Source organism: Rosa chinensis, chromosome 5, assembly GCF_002994745.2.
Source record: "Rosa chinensis cultivar Old Blush chromosome 5, RchiOBHm-V2, whole genome shotgun sequence".
Lineage (NCBI taxonomy): Eukaryota > Viridiplantae > Streptophyta > Magnoliopsida > Rosales > Rosaceae > Rosa > Rosa chinensis.
The window spans coordinates 77,030,055-77,055,586 of NC_037092.1; the positions used below are offsets into that span (position 1 = coordinate 77,030,055).

The 25,532-nt window shown below is 39.4% G+C and overlaps 3 protein-coding genes and 1 long non-coding RNA gene across 4 annotated transcripts; all 4 read right to left on the reverse strand.

Annotated features, from left to right (window-relative positions):
• Window positions 1-1,028: 1,028 nt before the first annotated feature.
• LOC121049031 lies at window positions 1,029-3,785 on the reverse strand. The gene is made up of 3 exons (XR_005799170.1): window positions 3,297-3,785; window positions 1,812-1,904; window positions 1,029-1,550 (listed from the first exon to the last, which is right to left on the reverse strand). It is a non-coding gene; the product is annotated as an uncharacterized LOC121049031 (long non-coding RNA).
• Window positions 3,786-7,657: 3,872 nt separating this feature from the next.
• On the reverse strand, window positions 7,658-9,991 carry LOC112166141 (receptor-like protein 2). The gene has a single exon (XM_024302912.2). It carries the CDS (start codon window positions 9,950-9,952, stop codon window positions 7,754-7,756), a length of 2,199 nt encoding a protein of 732 aa, XP_024158680.1. The 5' UTR covers window positions 9,953-9,991; the 3' UTR covers window positions 7,658-7,753.
• A 1,361-nt stretch (window positions 9,992-11,352) lies between these two features.
• LOC112164109 (2,3-bisphosphoglycerate-independent phosphoglycerate mutase) lies at window positions 11,353-12,735 on the reverse strand. Its single transcript, XM_040505993.1, has 5 exons — window positions 12,539-12,735; window positions 12,305-12,482; window positions 12,120-12,215; window positions 11,662-11,817; window positions 11,353-11,517 (listed from the first exon to the last, which is right to left on the reverse strand). The coding sequence occupies exons 1-5, from the start codon at window positions 12,733-12,735 to the stop codon at window positions 11,353-11,355; spliced, it is 792 nt and encodes a 263-aa protein (XP_040361927.1).
• Window positions 12,736-12,750: 15 nt separating this feature from the next.
• Window positions 12,751-24,888, reverse strand: LOC112164110 (zinc finger BED domain-containing protein RICESLEEPER 2-like). The gene is made up of 4 exons (XM_024300348.2): window positions 23,678-24,888; window positions 23,189-23,480; window positions 22,987-23,068; window positions 12,751-12,950 (listed from the first exon to the last, which is right to left on the reverse strand). Exons 1-4 carry the CDS (start codon window positions 24,886-24,888, stop codon window positions 12,751-12,753), a joined length of 1,785 nt encoding a protein of 594 aa, XP_024156116.2.
• Window positions 24,889-25,532: the final 644 nt, after the last annotated feature.

A 25,532-nucleotide genomic window follows, 5' to 3' on the forward strand; every position in this document is an offset into this window, starting at 1 on the left:
CCTTGAAGTAACATGGTCAATGACATGTTACTTCAAGGCAAAGTCACATTTTATTATGCCTTGTGTGCGATGCTGTTTAGGTTGTATGCTTTACTAAAATGGAAGTGCTGCTAGTTCAAATGCATACTTTATAGGATGATATAATGAAACTGGCCATTGATGTCATTGGCCAGGTCGCTAGACAAGTCATTGGCTAAAGAAGTCATTGGAAAAGGCCAACTCTTTGGCAACGTGTGTTAACCTCATGTCACAGATTATGTAACTGATCATGTAACTGACCATGTTACTTACAATGTATGTAACTGACTATGTAACTGACCATGTCAAGTCACTGGCTAATCATTGTTATATTCATGTCATTGACCATGTTACATTGCAAGTCCTTGACCATGTCACTGTTATACAAGTCATTGACATATTTTGGAATTTTCAAGTCATAGTTATATCTAAGTCACTGGCCAGGTAATTGTTAACTTCAAGTCATTGGCCATGCCACATTGTCATTGGCCAAGTCACTGTTAATAACATGTCACTTGTCGAGTCATTATTATATCCATTTTACTGACTTTGTATATGACATGTCAATCTCCGGCCAAGTCACTAGCTAGTGAAGTCAGTGGTCAGGTCAAGTCCCTAATTAGTGAGGTCACTAACCAAGTAACTGTTAACCTCAAGTCACTAATTATGTCATTGGCCATGTCACAGTCATGAACATGTCACTGACCATATCATTGTCAATCCCTGACTAAGTCACTATTAACCTCAAGTTACTGACCATGTCACTGTCAATTCTTGACCAAGTTATTGTCCATGTCATAGGCTATGTAACTAGCCAAGCGACTGTTAACCTCAAGTCACCAACAAAATCACTGACCATGTGGCTGTCAATTCCTGGCCAAGTTACTGGCCATGTCACTGGCTATGTAGCTGGTCAAGCTACTGTTAAGATCAAATCACCGACAAAGATGAGCCACATCACATTAGATGAGCCACATCACATAATGTTAAGGAGGAAGTTGGGGGCCAAGAATTGAAGTATTGAAGTTTTATTTAATCAGTAGATTAAATATGAAAAGAATAAAAGTCCCTCATCTTACTCATATGGCGCAGGGGAATCCAAGCACCAAAATCCCGAACAAATGAAATCAAAAAATCAACATAGATCGATTGACAAACACTCTTCCTCAAGTAACAACATACAATTTCCAGGTCATTCATTCCCTAACTGATCACTACCCTCCCCCCACCCACTGTTCAATAATACCCAGAAATATAGAGGATACAATAGAATAATTACTTTTATGTAGTATATCTACCTAGGCACGCCAAAACTCCCTCTTGTCTTCTGCTAAGGAGAGTATATCTTCTCGTGTTGAAGCCTCTCAAGGAAGGGTTATGACAATTAGAATGGAGCCAAAATTTGGAACCAACTGTCCTCTTAGATCCAAAAATATCTCCTTGAGGACTAGGAGAACAGACATGAAAGCGCACATGATAACGAGTATTGTAGCGTACATCACCATTCTTCCTTGTTTCTATGTTCTCTCGGCCTATAAACCCATATTTCCATTAGGACAAACACAAAAATAGAGATGCTTAAACAACTTACAGCTGAAGTACAATAATTGACAAAAATCAAAATTTAAATGATCCATACCATAGTAATCATTTAGCAAGTAAAACCAATCAGAAGTCACAACATATCATGCATTCAGCCAAGTTATTAACATGCATTCAGCAAAGTTACCATATCATGCATTCAGCAAAGGGAAACAAACTGCTTGCTATGAAGTAGTAAGTTTATTGCTTACCTTCAACTTCTGATATCAGTTCACCAGTGTCAACAGAAGTGGATGTCACTTCCGAAGATGATGCTCTGATCTGAACGGAATGCCTCCGGGACTCTGAAAAACATAAATAAACTCAATTATGCTTGTAGTTTCAATTCATTTGATGCAGTCCACAAAAAAGAGAAACAAACAGAAAAATAAGAACGCAACTCCAAAGTATTCAATGAATAGTGAAGATGATTTTTCACTGGTCAATACTCATGAGCTAAACTTCGGAAGTATAGAAACAACCAAATGAGCCAAGAAATTGGGATAATGAAGTGTGATTACACTCCAAATCTTTTAATTATCATCTTTTATTACATGCATGTGCTTCAGAGTTGCACAAACAACAAGCAGAGTGCATTTGACAACTGTAGCTTTTACACAGTACATGGGACTTAAGTCCCACATATTTCAACGACATCATTCAACTTGGATGCCCTAGCACTATTTCCCACTCCAAAATATGAAAACTCCTATTGGTGCTAATTAACGTGAAAAAAAAAAAAAGAGTTAAAAAAAAGGTCTTTAGTTCATCCACTTTCAATGCACTATATCAGCAACAAACCCACAATTACGAAGTACTAAGGTGCGCACACACACAGGTGTTGGAAACCCAAAAAAAAAATTAAAAAATCTTGCCACCTTGAAAGCCTGTTGAAACTAATTTCACTACTGGAGCTAAAGATGAAATCTTGCAGGCGCATTTTAAAGTATTGAACTTAATCAACGCAAATTCAGGAACAAACATTCACCTTCCTAGCTTCTTCATACCTTCATTATGTGTTTATTCAAGACAGAGAATGAGATTTGTGAGAATGCATAAAAAATCTTTTCAAAAGAAAAGTTACATAAAAACAAAACTAATAAAGAATAGCCTATATGTTGATAATCTAATTTCAACGAAATTGGGCATGCAAAGAACTTCCACTAAATCCAAAGTTTCATTAATCCTATAACCATTGAACAAGCACCAACAAGAATACAAGATAATGGGTGCCAGTAAGACTACTCACCAAATCTCTGTTCTTTTTTGTTCAAGTTTTGCATCATTATTGTTGGCCTCAAAATCAATTTTAACAAATCAATAGCATCTAAGGATTCTCTACACTAAAATACAATCTAAAGTTTCATCATTATACAGATTACTAACAAAAAAATCTATGTACAATGCAAAAGTCAACAAGATAGAAAATTCTAATCATACCCAGTAATATTGAATATAGCAATGCAAAGCACGTTCCTCATCTAACATTGACATCAAACACTATAATATTCAGACTCCAAATTCGCCAAACTATTGACAATCTCCTCATCTTAGTCATACAAAACTAGACGCCTAGCAATTAATCATGATAATCTAGGGTTTCTTCAACCAAAATTCAATTGAATTAGTAATTGTTCAACTATGAACAACAACTAAGATATCCATGACCGCGATATGAGCGGGAGATCGTTACTTACCAGAAAAAGTGAGTCCTCTAATCAGCAGGGGTCTGCTTCTGAACCGGCGTGATCTTCATGATCCTCAGGCCGCGACCATGGTGGCCTCCACGTCAACGGTCTCCGAATCCGCGGTAGAAGCCTCCACGCTCAACAGCGACGCCTCTTCCTCTTTCAGCCATGAAGTCGAGCAAGACGCCTGCTTGGAACCAACAGACGACATCGTTTACCGAGCGAGATGAAGTTGTTGCCTCTCCGAACTTCCAGCTTCGCCATTGTTCCCCGGGGCTGCTGCCGCTGTCGTCGACGAAGGTCTCAAGGACGAGGAAGCTATTGATTTCTGAGCTTCATGAACGAACAGATAATCCAGATGCAAAGAATTTGAGAGAGAGAGAGAGATAGATAGATAGATCTTGGCAAGGGTCAAGAGATTCGAATAAGGGTTAGACGAGCCTAGGTAACGGGAGGGGGAGAGAGAGAGAGAGAGAGAGAGAGAGATATGCCGGTGGAAATTTTTGTAATTAAATTGAATTATAGTGGTAGGTTGTTAAGGGGTGACCTTAATTATCATGGGGACATTAGTGGTGTTTGAATTATAATAAAGCACTTTAAAATGACCTCTTTTATCATTGGCCCTTTTTTTAATTGCTAGCTCTTTTTTTCTTCTTTTTTTTTATAGCAAATATAATGGATAAACTTAGATTTAGGTCAAAAATCATAATTGGATTTATTTTGTTTTCCCTCACCAATATGAGTTTAGCATATATATATATATATATATATATATATATATATATATATCACAGATTTTTCTATCACATGATCTTACTCATATTTTTATTTCTTATTAAATATATATGAAAGCTTTAATGAGTATGTAGTGAAATTGGAAAATGAAAATAAGGAAAATAATAAAGAATACAATCTAATATTATTGAATTTCAAAGTCTACATAAAATAAAGGTGTCCATTTACACCATTTTTAGAGATTTTTTTCCCACTTACCCCACTAAGTTTTTTAATTCCCTCTTACCCAAAACACTCTAAGGAGATCTTCCCTAATACCCCATTAAGATTTTTTTTTTAATACCATTTTACCCTCACCTTTGTTACTTAGAGAGAGAGAGAGAGAATGGAAGAGAGAGAAACCATAGGGGACTTCGCCTGAGCCCCGTCATCGGCGGCCAGAATCCGGCCAACTTTCACAGGAATCAGGTCACCAGCAGCCGGATTCCGATCACCGGCTACCACCCACCGGACTTTTCTAAAAACCTCCATTGCCCCCAATAGACGTCTATTGGCCCTCTATTGGGAGGCAATAGACTATTGCCCCATAATAGACATGTATTGCCCCCCAATAGACGTCTATTGCCCCCCAATAGACTTTTGGATTATCGAAATGGGAACTAATTTTTCTAAAATTACACAAATAAAACTTTGATTAAAGAAAAAAAAAATCACATCAATTCAAAACGTCTATTACCCCCAGTAGACGTCTATTGGGAGGCAATACACGTCTATTGCCCCCGATAAAACGTTTTTTTTTCCTTCTTTTTTCTTCCCTTTTGGACCTTCTGGCCCCTATTTTACCAAAAAAGTAAAAAGGAAAAAAAAACAAGAGGGTTGCAGCTCAATCATAAAAAAACAAGTCAAGGTATGGACTATATGGAGGATGAGTAGGCTCCAATCTTCAAAGATTCTCTAATACTAGTTGTTGCAAGTCCATACAATAGATAATTAAAGAAAAAGAAAAAGAAAAGGAGAGAAACAAAAAAAAAAAAAAGCACAGCCATCAGAAATCTGCCAAAAAAAAAAATCAAACCAACCGAAGACCCTACCGGCTCCGATTGCGGCTGGAGAGTGAGGCCAGCAACTCACCAGCTCCAGAAACTCCTGCTTCTCCTTGCCTCTTTAGTGGTGGCGCTCATCTGCTTCATAACCTGGCCGATCTCGGCTCGACGGGGCTGCCGGAGATTGAGGCAAGAATCTGAACGACGTCATCCGAGATTTTACGGGAGAGGGAAATGGTGTTCGATGAGGAGGCGGAGATCTGGTGGGGAGACCACTTCGCCAAAACCGACTTTGCCGGAACACCAGGGCCACGGCTTCTCCGACGGCCTCGTTGCTTGCATCCCCGACATCAACCTCGTCGTCGACGACTGGGCTCCATTCTGAAGCTCGAAGGCCCCCGGCAAGTCTCTTTTGCGGCATCGATGCCGGCGTGGACAAGGACGAGAGAGAGAGAGAGAGAGAGAGAGAGAGAGAGAGAGAGGAGATAGAGGCATTAGTTGTAAATCTTTAATTGGATTGAGGCAAAATGATAATTTTCTGTGAAATTGTGTGGCTTTTGGTCAAGGACCCTAAAATAAATATAATATTTTTTTGGTATAATTATTATCCTTAATAGTCATTTTATAGTAGGTTATATATGTCATTTAATAATTGATAATAGAGTGAAGTCAAGTGAGCAGATTTGGAGGTCTTAATAGAAACACTCAAAAAGTAATGACCCACAAGTATTAATGTAGCAATTGACATAATTAGTGTGGAAAACGTTGTTGCATGTTTCACGTAGTGCATACGTGGGTAAATTGGTAAAGTGAAAAAAGTACGAGAATGTATTAATTGTTGTAGACTATAAATTGTGATAGCATGTTGAATGAAGATTCAAAGAACAAGCTTTGTTAGAGTAGCTAAACAATATGAGAGAAAGGAGTATTGGAATTGAATAATTCATTGATTGAAAAAAAAAAAAAAAAAAAAGCTCTATAAGAATAAAGCGTAAAAAACAAACTAAGCAAAAAATTTGAAATGACTACCTCATGATAAACGACTCCTGAGTTCATGGGATTTACCTAAAGACTTGGTAAACATTATCAGACTCCTAGTAGACTAGGACTTTAACTTATTCAAAACAAATAACAAATAAAATACTTATCAATCACCCCCTTAATTATCAGTTTATAAATACAACAGCTTTCTCATTATATTGCCACCAGAATGTAAATTCGGTGGCACTTAGTTTCACCCTGCCATTAAGAGGCTACGACCATTTAACCAAGTAAGGAACTAGTCTGCATAGAGCAAACATGTTACTGCCACCAGAAGGTTGCGACCATTTGCCAAAGTAAGGAACTCACAACCTATTTAGAGCATACAAGGCACTCAAGGTGCATACACCGAGACCAAACCAACCTCGTCCTACCAAGTAATGGTAGCAACTTATTAACCCAACTACAAACAAGTAAACATAAAAATAACTATAAAAAAACTTAAACAAAAAATAAAGCATCCTGGACCTAGAGAGATACCCTAGGCCCCAGACCTACCAGGCCCAATTAGTGACTTGAGCCCAACAATAGTTGCAGCACATAGCACCGCCACCACCATCCCACCTCCAAGACCATCGTGCTGACACCGCTTTTTGATCTCGACCTGCGTCGACCACATGCTACTGATAGAGAACCAACGTAGAACAATCCCCACCACCCTAACCCCACAACTCAAGCTCCCAATCCCATGATGGTCGACACCAGAATCGGGGCACCTATCGTCGCCCTCCCAAACCCACCGTCGCCCCAATCCCTGCAGCAAGATTCGAATACCCGATCGTTGTGCAGCCACCGCCATGAACCAAAAGCTAGGATGATTAAACCACCCTGCCCCAGTCTAGAAATATCAAGTCATACACTTGTGACTACATCCCGTTCGGCCGCACTCGATGCTAGCCAGTGAGGCTAGAGGCTTGCGCCAACGCCACGGCACAACCGAGCAAGAATGGGAAAAAATTGTGACAAGAATTTGCTAGAGTTAGCGCGCGCGTGGAGCGCGTACTGTAAAGAAGAGAAAAAAATTTAGTTAAAAAGAAAAAAGGACGTTTTTTACAAAACACCCTATTTAGTCCAAAACTAGCCTCAATCATGAATCAATACGTCGACAAAACAAGGATCATATACGTCCAATATATGGACTATACTTTTTTCGACAAAGAATATATGGACTATACTTGAAATGTGCAAAGTGTAATCAACTCTAATTTTTTTTTTTTTTTAAGAATAGTGTGTTCAACCCTATTGACCAATGAAACTATTGAAATTGAATGAGACTGCCACATCCAATAAGGATGACCTACCATGTGACTTCTTCTTTTTTTTTTTGGTCAACTTCCATTTGAGTTATTTGTGAATGAAAATCTACAATTACCAATGTTTGAGTAGCATATGCCAGTTGTGATCATATGTTCATTATTCTTGCAGAGATTGGATTCAAAGGTTTACTTGTATATCATTCAGAGAGAGTATCTGGCATAAAATCAAACGATAGAAGTCCTTAACTAGCAGAAAGGATAGTTGGTTGAGAACTATCCCGAACATGTCCTTAAAATCAGTCCTTTACATCTACGATTTTATTTTCCCAGAAAAGTTAATTCGCTTTATTATTAACCTTTTTATTTTCCTAGAGAAAATTAATACACTTCACTAACCGAAAAAGCGAGATTTAACACTGGATAAAAACTGGAAATATGCAAATCTCAATGATCTGCTCAACACTAAAGGGCCACAAACTCCCCAAAACCCTATAATGAAACCAAATGCGACAGAAAAATGAAGCCACTGAATTTCATGCCCATTGTCATGTCCATCTTCAGTGTTCTTAGTAATACTACTTCCATTCGCCTGTTGGCAATGATTTGGAAGCGGGGAGCCACAAAGTCCGGGGTTCCCCTCAAAGGCAGTGGCGTTGAAGCCTTGGATCTGAGTGCCTGATGGTATTTGTCCTTGGAGATTATTGTATGCAACACTAAATGAAGCCAAGAAATGAAGATTTGATAGTGAAGCTGGGATTCCGCCTGACAAGTGATTTCTTGAGAGGTCTAATCTCTCCAAGTTTATGAGGTTAGACATCTGGTTGGGAATGTCTCCAACCAAGTTGTTGACACTAAGATCAAACTCATGAAGAAGTTGCAAATGACCAATCTCAATTGGTATTCTGCCGCTTAGACTGTTGTTCCTGAGGTAAATTGCTCGCGGCAAGTTGGAAAGATAGTTGTACTGCAAGACAGTAATGGATGCATTTGTGCGTTGAGTGTAGATTGGCAATTCAAAGTAGCCATGGCCATGAGGTGCAGCCTTTTGTGATTGCAATGCTTGTAATCTGGAAAGTTCCTTTGGAAGTTCACCTGAAAATGAGTTATTATTCAAGCTTATGAAAAAGAGACTTGGAAGATTCCCCAACCAACCAGGTATTGATCCTGTGAGTCTATTAGAAGATAGATCCAGAGCTTCTAGTTTCTTGAGGTTGGACAACCATCTAGGTATTTGACCGGTAAGTTGGCAGTCAGCTATACCAAAAACTCGGAGATTTTTAAACACCGAACCAGTATTGGCATCACCATCTGGCAGTTCTTCACCTAGAAAATTCCGTGAAATGATGATTACCCCGAGACTTTTGAAACCCATCAATATCTTCATTGCCCCTGTGACATTGGTCAGTCTGTTCCATGAAAGCGAGAGGAAGGACAAGGACTCTAGTGAAAGAATCTCAGGTTGTATTTGTCCCTCTAGATCGTTTGAGCTCAGTCGAAGTGCTCCCAGTGACTTGCATGAGTAAAGGCTTATTGGCAAGACACCGGTGAAGTGATTACTGGCAAAATCAAGTTTAGCAAGTTGACCAAGTTTGGAGAAATCAAGAGCCGAAAGATTTCCTTCCAAGCGGTTAAATCCAAGATTTAGTTCCACAAGATTTGTGCAACTCATCAAAGAAGGAGGTAGAAAACCTTGGAGGTTGTTGAAATGAAGGAGCATGAGTTTCAATTTGGAGAGTTTCCCAATGTGGGAAGGAAGTGTTCCACTCAGCTGATTGAAGTAGATCTCCAGGATTGTGAGGTTAGTAAGATTGACAATGTTATCACTAATGGATCCGAAAAGCTTATTCGAAGGCAATGAAATTTCCTGAATGGTTAGAGCATTGTAAAGATCACTAGGAAGGGTCCCTGAGAGACTATTAAACCCAGCACGAAAGACCTCCAATTTCGAACAGTTCCCTAACCCAAGAGGAATCATACCATTGAATTCATTTTTGGAGAAATCCAAAATTTTAACCAAAGAAGAAGAAAGACAGATAGTGGATGGAATTTGGCCACTAATGAGATTGTTGCTGACATTTAGACTACTCAAATTCGAGGCATGCTTTAGGAATGAAGATGGAGTTGTTCCATTGAATAGATTGCTGGACAAGTCCACCACTCGAATATAAATGGATGGTATTGAGGCTAACTCTCCCGAAAGTTGGTTATAGCTCAAATCAAGGACCTCGAGGTGACTCAGGGACGAAAAGAGTCCAGTCCCTAGAGGACCGGAGAGTTGATTTTGGGAGAGATTGAGGTGGGAGAGATGTGTTAGGTTTCCAAGTGAAGGTGAAATGCCTCCTTGGATCCCTTTGGAGGGTAATAATAAACTTGTTACCCTACCATCCTCATCACAAGTGATGCCCTCCCAGTGACAACAATCACTTGAAGACCAATTTAAACGAGAAAGCATATCGAAAGAGGACCGAAGAGAGTCATGATCCATTTTGTTGCATCCATGGTTTGTAGAGATGACACTTGAGATAAAACAGATGAAGAGGAGAATACCATAAGGCACGAGATGATTAGGCTGCAATGCCATGGTTCTCATTGAAATAAAGCAAAGAGGAAGATAATATGATGTGATATGATTTTATTCTTGTCTACAAATTGGAGAATTTTGCTTGCTACTTATATAGAAAAGAAGCAAATGTACAAACCATATGCTATCAATTGAGATTCGATCAGTAATTCGGTGATACCCCAGACAAGGACTGGAGAGAAGACTAATCTTCCATGATCTTTCCTTTTCTCTTGGTTTGAATTGGTCTATGCTGATTTTGTTGACTTAACTGAAGGATGGCACAGTGGGATTACTCAATCACGGACTGCTCTTAATACAGTGACTTCGACTAGATTTTTCTATGTGAAATTTTAAGGTTGAAAAAATAAATAGCACATGCATACCGAGTAAAAACACCGGTAGAACACGGCTTTCGGACCAACCGGGGACTGGTCAGGAACCACCGGACAATACCTCGGACTCAACCCCACTAGGAAGCTCAGGAATAGGCAGCCATGCCGGCTGGAGCTACCTCCAGAAGATGGCCCAACATGGGCACAGACCCAAACTTTACTTCTACAGAAAGTGCATACTTACCCACATCGGAAACAAACTGGATACAAGTCCCAATGTTTGCTGTATACATTTGCTTCCATTCTCAATAAGTCAGTATGGCTATGTTTGGTATGGCTGGACTTTTTAGAAAAGCTGGTTTCTGCTTATTTCTGAGAATAAGTAGCTGAAAAGCAAAGCAGCTGAGTGTTTGGTAAATTGATTTTTTATAAGAGCTGTTAGTGGGAAAAGCAGTGACAAAGTGTTTGGTAAACTCAAACTAGCTTGTGATTTTTGTTTGTGGAATGACCAAATTGGACCTGAGAGATTATTTTGCCTTGTTGTTCAAATGCTCTTGTTATTATTTTTAATCTTTATTATGTCCTTATTAATTTTGGTTAACTTTCAATTTTTATATATCATGGTGACTATATGATTAATATTTAACAATTTTAAAAATAAAATTTTTTGTAATTTCAGTGAAAAATGATTTCAAATTCAAGGGAATTTTGAAATTTTTTTGGTGTAGTTTTGTATCATGGGATAAATAAGAAATAGACCATCAAATTCAAGGGAAAGATGATGTCTCAAGATGAGAAAAAACTAAAAAGCAAAGCAATATTTAGGCAGACATTGTTTGTAACAAACTAGGATATTCATGTTTAGGGCAAGAAGTGCTAATTGGAAAAATAGCAAAAATCCATTTTCATCTCAACTGTTGTGTCATCTCCAACTCCCAGTACTCTCACAGCAGCTGTGAGCAAACATAGTTTTTCAAACTTATTTAACAAAAATAAGGGAAGTCAACGCCTCTTTGAATGGGCATCTGTAACCTAACATCAAAATTTAGGAAATAATAGGGTGAGAATTCTTTTCCCTATGTTGCCTTGTATTTCCTAGTTATCAACAACTTCAATGAGGAACGGCTCATAGTCAGCAGGGGCCTCAAATCCATGCAGATTGGTCATAGTTGCAGCAACATTGGCAAGACCACCACTTGGAAGATCCTTGCGGAACCGAACACCAGGTGCTAGTCCGGGGCCTCCAATAGCAACGGGAACCTTAACAAAGAAAAACAAAACCATAAATTGAAACCTGCGAAAGTGGACAGTAATTTGATGACTGAAACTTACAAGATGCAACGTCTATACAGATGTTTGCTGAAGCTAAAGGCCAAAACTTTCATTTCCTAAAGATTGAGTAACTGGTTGAAGAGTGCGGGAGGTAAGGATTTGGATGTTGCCACTCTTGTCAAGAAGAGGTTGCCCGGTCTTATTTCTCTTCACCATATCCTCGGCATTACCATGATCAGCTGTAATAACATAAATTCCACCCACTTGCTCTACCGCATCAAGAATCATCTACAACCAGAAAAGAGTATCTCAGTAAGATAAAAAAAACCTTTTCAAGACACACAGGGATTGAAACTACAACATATGCCAAATCATGGGACTCAATAAGACAGAACTGGTTTGATAAAAAAAAATAATAAATAAATAAATAAAATCAAGACAGAACTGGTGACACTACAATAATTAGTTGGTTTCTTTTCATTTTTCAACTTGATTAAATACAAAACCATCAGATATCCATATCAAAAATTCGTCACCATTTCTTCAAAACTAACTTTAAAGAGAATTACAGAAAACCATAGCAATCATACCTTGACAGCTTGATCAGCAGCCTTGCAAGCAACAATTGTGGCCTCAATGTCACCAGTATGCCCCACCATGTCCCCATTGGGTAGGTTAACACGTACCTAAATATAAAAGAATGTAATTATATAGCACTCTGGATAAATAAAATCTACCAAAAATACTTGCATGTCAGAAGGCTATTTTTTTTTACCTGTTCAAACTTCTTGGTTAGAATAGCATCCCTTGCCTTTTCAGCAATCTCCAATGCCTTCATCTTTGGCTGGACGTTGAATGAGATTCCACTATCACCTGGAATTTCCACATATTCCTCAATTCCACAGATGACAAAACACACATTTACATTGGAGGGAAAGAAAAGTCCTACAATGCTTTGCAGAAACTCCAGAAAGTAGTGACAATAACCAACTCGGCACTTAAAACTCACCTGCAAGCAAAAGTATGGACACCGTTGTAAGTTAGATATTCCCCGGATGTTCTATCAATCTCTGGGGGTTCTACAAGGTAACGGGTTGGAAGCTTCAGCTCACCATCATACTGAAGCATACCAGCATAACAGATTTTAGGAACTCGAACTCTATCGAATTTATCAAAATCTGCATACTCAAATGCCTTAGCAGCCATGACCATACGATCTGCTCAGAAGTTGAATGTTACAACAGCATCACCATCAACTATTGGGCCCACAGGCTTTCCACTATCATCAACAATAACAAAAGGAGGTAGATACTGGTCATTGGCATTTGGTTCTGCTCTCAATGTCTTGATAGCTTCAACAACATTCTTAAATTTATAGGGGGCTTCACCGAGAACTTGGGCATCCCATCCTCGTTTTACAACTGATCAGTCATTCTGTACAATACAAAACATCAATCATATAAACGTACTTTATTGTATGGTTAAATTCATAAGGTCAACTTCACAACCATATCAAGTACAAATATTTGAGTATGAATCTTTCATCCGTAGGGTCGACTAAACAGTTAATGATCCACATAATGTGGGAAGGGTAGCCAACATGTAAAGATGACCTGGAATTCTAATCCAGGTGCTACTGCAAATGGGGGACCAAAAAAGAAAACAAAGATAGCGGCTACAATTATACTTGAGTTACACATAATCCCATTGAGGGATGGAATAGAATAATTAGCTACCAGAGATGTTCATTACCATGATACATGATACAAAACTACACCAAAAACATTTCAAAATTCATTAATGGTTCATAAAAATTTCAAAAATAAGACATCATCTATTTGTGAGTTGAATCCAGTGAAAAATGATTTCAAAACTTGATGCATCCAGTAATTTCTATTCTATTAATGGTTCAAGAACAATGCTGATTATGTTCAACAAGGAAAACTCGTAATACCACTCAGTAATGGCTAAAACATAGAAAGACTGAACTCACACCCTAGGAGAATGTCTAATACTGTTGATCTAACTAACAGAACATGGAATCAAGCCAATTTTTTTTGTTTTGTTAATATTGACCCGAACAAGGGCCTTCATTTTGATAAAAGTTCAAAGCCAGAAACCAACCAAAATCCATTCTTGTGAAAACACGTCAAGTATGATACTACTCCTTCAGCCCTCAAACGGGCCAATTGAAAGTGCATCAAGTTCATCATAGCCCATACAAATTCACTTAACCATTTTGATAATCATTCCCATAACTACGAAAATCAAAACAAATATAACAACAATTTGATTAAAGATAAGAACGAAGCAGAGGGAGAGAGACTGGCATGCTCCTCCTTCCAGATCTCCCAACTAACCTGAATATCCAATTAAACTGCCAAGTCTGCTTGATTGAGGCTTTGATTTCTTACCCGAAATCGTGATGAGAGGCAAGTGAGGCAGCGTTAGAGGGAGAGAGATTGATGCGGCGTCTGTGATCAGAGGGAGAACGAGAGACTGATGCGGCATCTAGAAATCAATCGCGGGTTTCATGGCAATCGAGTGTAATTGCTTCAACCAACGGAGGGTAGAAACCGGTATTAGTAAAACTTCATTAATATACAGTAACCAGCGCCACAGTACTCTGCCAGCTTCTGGCTTCTGAAAGCAAGGGGGAGCGGGCTTCTCCTTTTCGATAGAAGCTGCAGCAGCTTTTTCTAAAAGCTGAGGATAAGCTGCGTTACCAAACGGTTCTACCTCTTCTGCTTATAAGCGGGGGAGCAAAAAGCTCCCCCAAATGCAGCCTATTTCTTCTCTGTATTGCTACGCTGTCAATGTTATATCTCGATATCTGACTTGAGCATCGGAGGGTTATAAGTTGGTAACCCCGATCTTTCACTGACCTTTATTTCTTTTGATAGGTAATGGGACTCGGTGACTACTCTACTCTTGGTGATTCTCAAACCCTAACCCAAAATTGTAATAAAATTGATCAGTTCAAAATTAGGGATTAAATTTCAGGAAAGTTATGTGAACTAACAAATTTATTGAAAGCTAAAATATAAGAAAGAAATTCAAGTTAAGTGACCTAAGGAGTGCTTAAGACAGGCTTCTTAGGGAAACTTATTATGTGAGCTAACAAATGAAGAAATAGAGATCAGGTTAATTTAAAGGGTTAATTGCAGTTTGGACTCTGTTTAGAGTGTTTTTCAAACTGCACCATATATTCAATAGGTCCTAATCTTTGCACCCCGTGACGGTGAAGAAGAAGACTAAATGGCAGCTTCCCCCAAGTGGAAGGCTCAAGCTGAACACAGACGAGGCTTTCTTGGAGGCTACGGGACAAGGTGGAATTGGGGTTGTTATCAGAGATGAGTATGGTATGTGTCTAGCAGCAATTGCACGCCCCTTTTTCCGGGTTAGATCTGCATTCCATATGGAGTGCGAGGCTATGAGAGCAGGACTCCTATTACTTATTCACCAAGGTATGGTTGATGTCGACATTGAGATTGATTGTGCTGCGGTGATTACTGCCCTAAATGGGAGCATGGAGGACTTTTCTAAGGTAGGGTGTATAGTTGAAGATTGCAAGGCATATTTAAGTGCTATTACTTCTTTTTCTTTACAACCTATTTTTCGTGAAGCAAATGGTGTGGCCCATAGATTGGCACATCTTGCTAGTGTCTCTTACCTAGATGATTATTAGTTAGATGAGACTCCTGTGATTATCCAGGATGTACTCTATGAGGATTCTTGTACTAGTACTCAAGGTGTAGGTAACACGTCCCCCTCACTGTACAATCATCCCTCTTCTATTAATAATATTAACGGGCGTGGGGCTGAGCCTCCCAGTTAGGCTGGGTTCCAAACCCCTTTTCAAAAAAAAACATTTTACCCTCATTTTACAATATAAGAAAATTTATTGAATGAAAAAACAATGAGTAAATTAAGACGGGCAAGGGGAGGATATCAACCTTATTCCTCAAAAAATTGAAGAGACATGCTTCATTGAGAATGATAAAAACTACAAACTAAGTAAATTGTTATCTAAAAAACCTCAACGGTCTCGAGCAACAAAAAGAAAACAAAATTGCAAACCACTACAAGTGGCCTAGTGGTTCTTGCCTAGTTGGATGTGCTCCCCAACCTAGGTTCGAACCCCGAAGCTGTCAAAGTGGCCAGGCACTGTGCTGCAATGCGCAGTTGGAGCATTTCACATGCGTCGAAGGGGTTTATCTTGGGTCTAGGAAGCCTTTGGGTTCCCCTTGACAATGTAAAAAAAAAAAAAAAAGCAAAATTGCAAAGGGTGATCTTGAATTCCACAAAATCATATCAGAAAATGAACCACTAAAATTAGTTTAAGCATCAACAACTTAATTACTGTCATTTAAGTATTTTAACAAGATTAATTTTGTTTACAAACACGTATCACCTATAACTCCTTATTTAGTCAAAAAATTAGCCTCATTCATGAATCAATACGTCGATAAGCAAACAAGGATCATATACATCCAATATGGACTATACTTGAAATTTTCAAACTTGCAAAGTGTATTCAACCCTAATTGACCAATGAAACTATTTGTTGAAGGAAAATCATTTTTGTGTGCCTATTCAAACTAGGATTAATTTCATGGTTGTAATAGAAGAGAAGGTTCTAGAATTCCTAGTCCTACTCGAATTAGTTTTCCTTGTAACATTAGAACATGTACTTTGTAATCCCTATATATAGGACTCCTATTCTCAATAATGAAATACAATTCTCTCATCAATCTCTCTCAAATTTCCTTTTACTTAAACACGTTATCAGCTCGAACCCTAACCTTGAGATCAAAAATCCAAAACCAAAAAATTCTTCAACATCACCTTTTCACTGTTGCACCTAGCCCTTGCTAGACTAGCCGCTGCTATCCACCTGCGCTGCACTTTGCCCCTACAGACCTTACTCACCCGTGTACCTCCTACTGCCCCTGCAGCATCGCCGCACGCCTGTTGCCCCTGCTGCACAGCAGGACGCTCGTTCCTATGTAGATCAGCCTGCTTGCAAGTCCCGAAACGTCTTGATAGGGACCTCAGATCAAAATTCTTCCTTCATAAAAGTTGTTCGTCTCTGTCCCTTCTATTTGACCTCAAAATTTCACCCTTTTCGGAGTTGTTTGAGACCTGTACACCAATCGAAGTGAAAACTGTTCAGAGGCAAATCTGCTCCGAATTTCAAAAAAAAATCCTTGAAAACCGCTGTTGCCACCTTCAAGCATCACTGCAGCAGCTCCTAGCCCAAGCTAGCCTCATCTACGTGCCTACCCCTGCAGCGCCTACGCGCCCCTGCGCACGCATCTGTCGGCCAGCTCCTCGACTTACCTCGGCCAGACCTGTATCAGCCACACAGCAGGGATTGAAAGATAGTTTGCAATCCCTGACCCAGGATCGATAGTACGCCTGCAATCCTACACGCCTGCATCAACACGCGCGTGTATTGAGAATTTCAAGTTCCGAAATTCATGTGTAAGTTTTCACAAGTAAGTTGTTCCCGTTTTTGAAATTTAAATTTACTTTTCTTCGGGGACTTACAAAATCCCTTCCTCTACATCACACCTTTCTATAATGTGGGTTCGATTTGCTAAAAGTAGAATCATGGGGATTCATGCTATATACGAACTAAGAGCGTTCGTGATCTTCAGACTAAGAGCGTCCATGAGCATCGATTTTTACGAACTACGAGCGTTCGTAGGCTACAGACTAAGAGCGTTCATAAGCATAAAAATTTGACCATATAAACGTCATTCGTTTCAATCCATATCCAAAAAAATTTGGACACTATCAACAAAGACAGTGGTTATAACTCTTTCTCACTAGGCGTACTCAAAAGTAATTGTGCTGTCTAGGAAAGGTTTGAACTGAGAGAACTGTTTTAAAAGTGAGCAACGCTCCACCAAAATCTCACCTTACCTTACCTGGTCACAACCAAATTGGAATTACCAAATGGATTGAGTAACTACTACTTGTCTAAGCTTGATTATCCTTTTTTCTTTCTTTTTTTGGTTTAAATTTAGAAACTTTGACGTAATCATTGGCTTTCATTGAAATAAAGTGTCGATTTTGATTCGAACTTTATTCATTCAAGTATGTTTCTCGGAGAGCTAGAATGCCTCGTGGATAGTGCTACTACGCACACCATACTTCGAAATAGGCAGTTATTTCTTGAGATGACGCATACTCGATTTTCAGTGACTACGATGGTAGGGTCATCTAAATTGATTCATGGTCGAGGACCAGCTCAATTCTTGTTGCCACATGGCACAATCATTAATGTCACTGAAACTCTCTACGCTCCTAGGGTTTGAGCTTCAAAGATATAAGAGCCAATGGTTTTCATGTGGAAACACATTGTGAGAATGGACAAGAGTTCTTTTGCATCACCTCTAATGACTACGGACATAAAAGAGTCTTAGAGAAACTTATGTGTCATTCTAGTGGGTTGTATGCAACAACTATTCGAATAATTGAATCCAATCATGTTATGAGAGATGATTTATGGGATTCTGACATATATAAGCTTTGACATCACTGTTTGGGACACCCAGTTCGTGATATGATGATCTGTATATTAAAGACTTCACACGGACATCCATTCTTCAGAACGAAGAGAAGTAAAAACTAAAAATTGGTTCGAGGAGATGCACCTGCGCCTCACAGCGCCAAGACTGTGCAAGACCGGCCACTTAGGGTCGGCGCCGTCTACCCCCTACAGCAACAACATGGCTTTGATGCCATGGACCATTGTTTGACTCCTCCTTCTACTTCTAGAGTCAACTGTGACTTCATGGCTCAACCAAAATCCTCATTGGTTGTTTCTCAAGCCCATCATCCGTTCTGCAAAGCCTGCTCTTTAGCAAAATTAGGATCGAGACCATCCTATGCAAAGCACACTAAAGAAAATATACCATTCTTGCAGAGAATCCAAGATGATATTTGTAGACCTATTCAACCACCATGCGAACCATTTAGATATTTTATGGTGTTGGTTGATGCATCGACACGCTGGTCACATGTCATGCTATTGTACACAAGGAACGCTGCATTTGCTAAACTCCTAGCCCAAATTATTAAGTTAAGGGCTCACCACCCTGATCATCTTATTAAGTCTATAAGATTAGACAATGCTAGGGAGTTTACATCAAAAACTTTTGATGATTATTGCATGTCCATTGGGATTGACGTTGAACATCCTGTTCCTCATGTTCACACACAAAATGGTCTCGCAGAAGCCGCCATTAAATGACTACAAATGGTAGCTAGAGCATTGGTAATGCGCACCAATCTCCCTATTTCTGCTTGGGGCTATGCAATATTGCATGCAGTTGTGCTTATTCGTCTGAGGCCTACTGCAACTCAACCTTTTTCTGCATCCCAAACGGTGACTGGGTATGAGCCTGATGTCTCACACTTACGCATATTTAGGTGTGCAGTTTATGTGCCAATTGCGCCACCACAACGAACCAAAATGGGTCCTCAAAGACAATTAGGCATTTATGTTGCATATGATTCTCCAACGATTGTCCGCTACTTAGAACCCTTGACAGGTGATCTCTTCACCGCTAGATTTGCGGATTGTCACTTTGATGAGACAGTCTTCCCGTATTTAGGGGGAGATAAGAACATAAATGTTCAACAGGAACGACAGGAATTGTCGAGGTCTGTCCCCACTCTATCTCAACTTGATCCCCAAACCGTATAGTCCGAAATTGAAGTGCGGAGAATTCTCGATCTTCAAAACATAGCAGAATCGATGCCTGATGCGTTTTCTGATATCACTAAAGTGACGTGATCACATATACCTGCTGCAAACGTGCCTGCAAGGATTGATGTCCCTAAAATTAGAGGACATGACACCATCTCAAGGGCAACTGAGCATGGCGCCAACGTCCCCTCTCACAGTGATGGTGACGTTGACCTATGGCTCTTGCCAGGAAGCGCGGGAGGCCTATAGGTTCAATGGATTCTCGCCCAAGAAAGAAAGCGAGTTTGGCACAAAATAATCCATTAATCATCGATATAAATAATCCGTCTCATGAGGATATTCCGGATTATGGTTATGTCCAAGAGACATCATTGGGGGACGTTCCAATGTCAAAACCAATTCCAGAGAATAGAGACATCTCCATGAATTACACTAGTGTACATGAGATGATGGATAGAAATTCTATGGCTATTGATGATGCATTTGCATATCATGTTGCAAAAGGAATTATAGAATATGATGATATCAAACCTCGCTCTGTCGAAGAATGTCAATGAAGAGCGGATTGGCCTAAATGGAAAGATGTGATCTAGGCTTAATTGGATTCACTAGCAAAGAGACAGGTATTTGGGCCTATAACGCAGACACCCCCAGATGTAAAACTTGTTAGCCGTAAATGGGTCTTCGTTAGAAAGCGTAATGAGAAAAATGAGGTGGTTAGATATAAAGCCCGCCTCGTGGCGCAAGGTTTCTCACAACGTCCTGGAATCGACTACGAGGAGACGTATTCTCCCGTAATGGACGTTATAACGTTTCGCTACCTTGTCAGTTTGGTAGTTTTCGAAAAACTTGACATGCAGCTTATGGATGCGGTTATAGCATATCTCTATGGGGATCTAGATTCAGAGATATATATATATATATATATATATATATATATATATATATGAAGGTCCCAGATAGACTTCAATTACCCAAGTCAAGTGGCTCTAAACCACGGAGCGCGTTTTCAATAAGATTAAAACCTCACTATATGGATTAAAACAATCCGGACGGATGTGGTATAACCGTCTAAATGACTACTTGATTGGGAAGGGATATATTAATAATGAAATATGCCCACGCTTGTTCATTAAAAGAACAAGTTCCGGATTTGCAATTAATCGTAGCAGTTTATGTCGATGACATGAACGTAATTGGAACTCTAGATGAGTTAAAGGAAACTGCTAAATATTTGAAATCCGAATTTGAGATGAAAGATCTTGGGAAAACACGGTTTTGTCTCGGTTCAGAACTCGAGCACCGTAGTGATGGGATTTTGATCAATCAGTCTGCATATACTCAGAAAATTCTAAGGCGCTTTAATGGAGATAAAGCAAAGTCTGTGAGTACTCCCATGATCGGCCGTAGTCTTGAGCCCGGAAAAGATCTGTTTCGTCCAAAGGATGAGGACGAAGAATCATTAGAGGCCGAAGTGCCCTATTTAAGTGCAATAGGCGCATTATTGTACTTAGCTCAATGCACAAGACCAGACATCTCCTTTGCAGTAAACTTGTTAGCTCGACATAGCTCTGCGCCAACACGCCGCATTGGATTGGTGTAAAGACAATCTTTCGATACCTAAGAGGTACGATTGATATGCATATTCTATCCCTACAAAGAGAAAAGGAATGATGGAAGGATGAGATCGGACCAAATTGGCTCAAGAGCCATCGTCCAAAATGCCATGGCCGGCAACATTGCCGCCGCCACTACCAAGGGTGGCTGGCCTCACCCTCCTCCACTCCATCAAAATGACAATGATGTTTTGATGGGTTTGCTGATGCAAGGTACCTCTCTGACCCTCACAAATGTCGCTCCTAAACGGGTTATGTCTTTACCATGAGAAGCATTGCGATATCTTGGAGGTCTACAAAACAGACCCTTGTTGCTACTTCCTCAAATCATGCAGAGATTATTGCTCTACATGAAGCTGTGCGTGAATGTATATCGCTAAGGTCTGTAATTAGACATATTCAAGGAAGTTGTGGTTTGAAGTCTACCACGGATGAACCTACATGCATTTATGAGGATAATGCAGCTTGTATTGAGCAAATGAAGTTAGGTTTCATCAAGGGCGACAACACCAAGCATATATCGCCAAAGTTCTTTTATAATCAACAACAACAATCACTTCTAAAGATTGAAGTGAATCAAATCCGATCAGAAGATAATGTAGCGGACTTATTCACTAAGTCGTTACCTAAATCCACCTTCGAGAAACATGTGAAGAGCATCGGATTGAGAAAGTTATCCGAACTCCCATGATTGAAGAAATCAGGGGGAGTTATGATGTCTACATGTTTGATCTCAAAGAAGTGAATGGCGTGTTGTACTCTTTTCTCCTCCTCGAGCTTGTTTTTATCCCACATGGTTTTTCACTCGAGCAAGGTTTTTAATGAGGCAACAGACGAAGCGTCACCACCAAGTTTGAGCGGCACAAGGGGGAGTGTTGAAGGAAAATCAGTTTTGTGTGCCTATTCAAACTAGGATTAGTTTCATGGTTGTAATAGGAGAGAAGGTTCTAGAATTCCTAGACCTACTCAGATTAGTTTTCCTTGTAACATTAGAACATGTACTTTGTAATCCCTATATATAGGGCTCCTATTCTTAATAATGAAGTACAATTCTCTCATCAATCTCTCTCAAATTCCCTTTTACTTAAACACTATTGAAATTGAATGAGACAACCACAACCAATAAGGATGACCTACCGTGTGACTTATTTGTGAAAGAACATCTACAATTACCAATGTTTGAGTCCCATATGATTTATTTTAACTTAACACCATATTTCCTAGAGGAATGCATGTTAACTTGGAACTACTCGCGGCGATGGACGACTAGGTAGGCAGGTCAATTTAACCAGAAATATTTGCAGGTCAATTCCTATGGATAATTGAAGAGCTAGACCATAGAATGATAGAATACATGTGCTGTGTCTCTTCACCCCAAAGAAATTAAGGAAAAGAAAACAGTATTGTGACATCTAACTAGGCCTGGGATCGGTTTGGCTCGGCTCGGTAACATGCCTATACCGATACCGATACCGAGTTTAAAGTCGGCTCGGTTCGGTTCGGGACGCCAGAATCTCATCTGCAATACCGATTAGGCCCGAATCCGATCGGTTCGGTACCAATCGGTACTAACTTATTTGAATAGCAAAATTTCCAGAAACCTGAAAAAATGCAGCATTGTAAATTTGCAAACATTTCTTATTAGTTCTCCAATGAACTTCATGCACATTTCTGTCCAAAATGCAAATCAAAGAAGAACTTGGAACTACAAGTTAAACCACAGACCACAGTAGCAAGTTCTGCTTAATATAGAACTTAATATTACATGTTCTAAGCCTATCAGCTTAATATTACATGGAAATGTTCACAAACCAGTTAAACCACAGTAGCAAACTAGCAATTGAAATAAGTTCATGAAAATATGAAAGAATGAAACAATCAAGTTGAAAAATGAAAACTGAAAGAGTCCATCCTTGTGGCATAAACCAGAAAGTCAGAAACTGATCACATCAAGGCAATAGGCATCAACTGTTTTCTGAATCATCAGACACCATTTCATCCTTGGAGTCATCTTCACTGAGTTGAACAACTTCATCATTAGTTCCAATACCATTCTTTCCCTTAGCTTTTGGAGGAGGACAAGAGGTTGAAAAGGCTGAGGTTACATGATCTACATACCAAAGTACAAAACACAAGAAACTATAGTCAGAATGTAAAAAATAAATGCAGAAACTGAAATGTAAAAAGCGAAAACTGAAAACTAAAAAAGCAAACACAGAAAGTTAAAAATCTGCACCTTTCTCACACTTTTCATAGAACTCATAATCTTTGATGCATGGTTCATCTTCTATGCAACTAATATCATTCCCCCTCAACTAACTTTGTAGACAATCAATGCTTCGACAAATTTAGGAGTCAATGAACTCCTAAAGTTGTCGATTACTCTCCCTCCGGTGCTGAAAGCGGACTCCGATGCAACTGTCGAAACTTGAACAGCCAACACATCTTTGGCTATTGCTTGAAGTATAGGGTACTTGGCTCCATTGATCTTCCACCATAACAGAATCGGGAACTCGAACCCTTCCTTCTCATTTGTGAATTCAAGAGGGTCCAACAAGTATTTGTCTACTTCATGTGAAACCACAGCCTCATCAAGCTCAGAAACTACTTTCCTTCAATCATTGATGTAAGATTGTCTTCCTCTGCTGCCGGTGCTTGTTACAGTGCTTTGTGAAGCCTCTTCTTTGCAAGGGCCTCCTTTGGTGCATACTCTTCATACTAGGACATCAACACGTCACGTTACTCCCTCGTTTTAGTCTGCACATCTTCCAATTCAAACCCTTCATTTGTCAAAAGATGAGTTACATGCCTTAGCTTGAATCTAGGATCAAGGATCAGCCCCATAAACACCAAGGGATTCAAATCCCGAAAGCCACCATAATACTTGATGAATATGGACCTCATATTTTCTGCCATATCACTCGAAACCTTCTGGGTGTCCAAACCTATTGCAATATCAGGTTCTATGAAGAGCTTGCTAATCTCCGATTCGATTGACAACACATCATGAAAAGTGGTATGGATTGTGGGCCTATTACTTGCACTAACTCTTAGAGTTACTTCATAGAATACCCTAAGAAACTGCACAAACATTTCTGCCTTATCCCATTCATCCTCGGATGGAGGCCCAACTCTAGGCCTCTTGCTTTTACTTGGAACCAAATTTCCTTCCTCATCATACTCTTCCTCAGGCTCTTTGAAATAGGCTGAAAAGCAGCTGTCCGGTTGCTCCTCCATCCTTGCAAAGGCTGCTTTGAACTTCAAGGCAGCTTCCAACATTAAGAATGTTGAATTCCACCTAGTGGGAACATCCATAACAACCAATCCTCTGCAAGGGATCTGTTCCTGTTCTACACATGCCTTAAAACTATCTAACCTTGCTGGTGAAGACCTAACAAACATCACCGCATTTCTGATGGCCAACACTGATCTATTTAGTCTCTTCAACTCACTACCAACAATCAAATTACAAATATGGGCAATACACCTAACATGCATGTACTTACCCTCTAACATTGATTGTGGTTTTTCTCTTTTGTTAAGTTCGGACCTAACAAACTCAATAGCACACTTATTGGCTGCTGCATTATCTACTGTGATGGTTAAAACCTTGCTAATCCCCCATTGAAGCAAACATGACTCAATCAAAAGACCTATGGAATTCCCACTATGATTACAAATAGTGCAAAAATTGATTATCCTCTTATGCATTTCCCACTTATCATCAATAAAGTGTGATGTTAGCACCATGTAGTTGAAATTTTGAACACTTGTCCAAGTGTCAGTGGTTAGGCAGACCCTATAGTGTGCTAAATCAGTTTTCAACTTCTTCTTTGTCTTATCATACAATGTAAGAAAATTTATAACCAAAGTTTTCCTACAAGGGACCTTAAACATTGGCACTGCAACATGACAAAAATGCCTAAAGCCTTGCTTTTCAACGAAGCTAAAAGGAAGCTCATCAACTACAACCATTTCAACACATGCTTTCATAACTTCATCAGGATTAAATGCTACCATTTTCATAGAATTACCCTTACTTTTATCACCAGCAAGTACTTTCTGATTTTTATCTATCGCTCTCCTTCCGGGATAATACTTACATGATTTGTTTATGTGCCTAATCATCCCTTGAGTCCCATTTTTGTAAGAATCACAAGCATAGTCTCCTAAAGGACCCTTAGGACAATATATACACTTAGCCCTCCTAAATTCTTCTACAATATCTTCTTGACCCTTTACTTTAGTGACTTTTACATCTTTATATTCCTTAAAGTGCTCCCACACCCAACTACGTTTTTCTATCAGCTCGAGGATTGTTACTAACCTTGTCAGATGAGGAAGCTGGAGCTCCTCCATTCGTGACATCTTCTTCAGCTCTGTCAAGGATTGAGGGAGAGGTACCAGTTAAAGAAACAACTACACTAGAATCTCCTTCTTTCTGTCCTTGAGCTTTCTTCTTACTGCTTTTAAACTGAAACAAGTAAATTACACAACAGTCAGGTTACTCGATTACATATAAACATGCAAATGCATGCAGCTTATGAAGTTATGAACACGAAAACAGAAAGTACAGAGGCTGAAAGACTTTAGCTTTTTCTACAAACCTTCTGCAATTTCTGCAAAAGTCAGGCACAACATATATCACCAAAAACTACCATTTG

Excerpts from the sequence above, each read along its gene's own strand:
- LOC112164109 (XM_040505993.1), bottom strand. The coding sequence starts at position 12,735 with ATGGCTGCTAAGGCATTTGAGTATGCAGATTTTGATAAATTCGATAGA. Across the intron at positions 12,483-12,538 it reads GTCCATACTTTTGCTTGCAG|CATTGTAGGACTTTTCTTTC; the intron begins GTGAGTTTTAAG and ends GTTTCTGCAAAG. Across the intron at positions 11,818-12,119 it reads CTGCTGATCAAGCTGTCAAG|ATGATTCTTGATGCGGTAGA; the intron begins GTATGATTGCTA and ends TTCTGGTTGTAG.
- LOC112166141 (XM_024302912.2), bottom strand. The coding sequence starts at position 9,952 with ATGAGAACCATGGCATTGCAGCCTAATCATCTCGTGCCTTATGGTATT.
- LOC112164110 (XM_024300348.2), bottom strand. The coding sequence starts at position 24,888 with ATGGTAGCATTTAATCCTGATGAAGTTATGAAAGCATGTGTTGAAATG. Across the intron at positions 23,069-23,188 it reads AAGCATTGATTGTCTACAAA|TTTTCAGTTTTCGCTTTTTA; the intron begins GTTAGTTGAGGG and ends TTGCTTTTTTAG. Across the intron at positions 12,951-22,986 it reads TTCTTGTGTTTTGTACTTTG|TTGTAAAACGAGGATGGGAT; the intron begins GTATGTAGATCA and ends ATGACTGATCAG.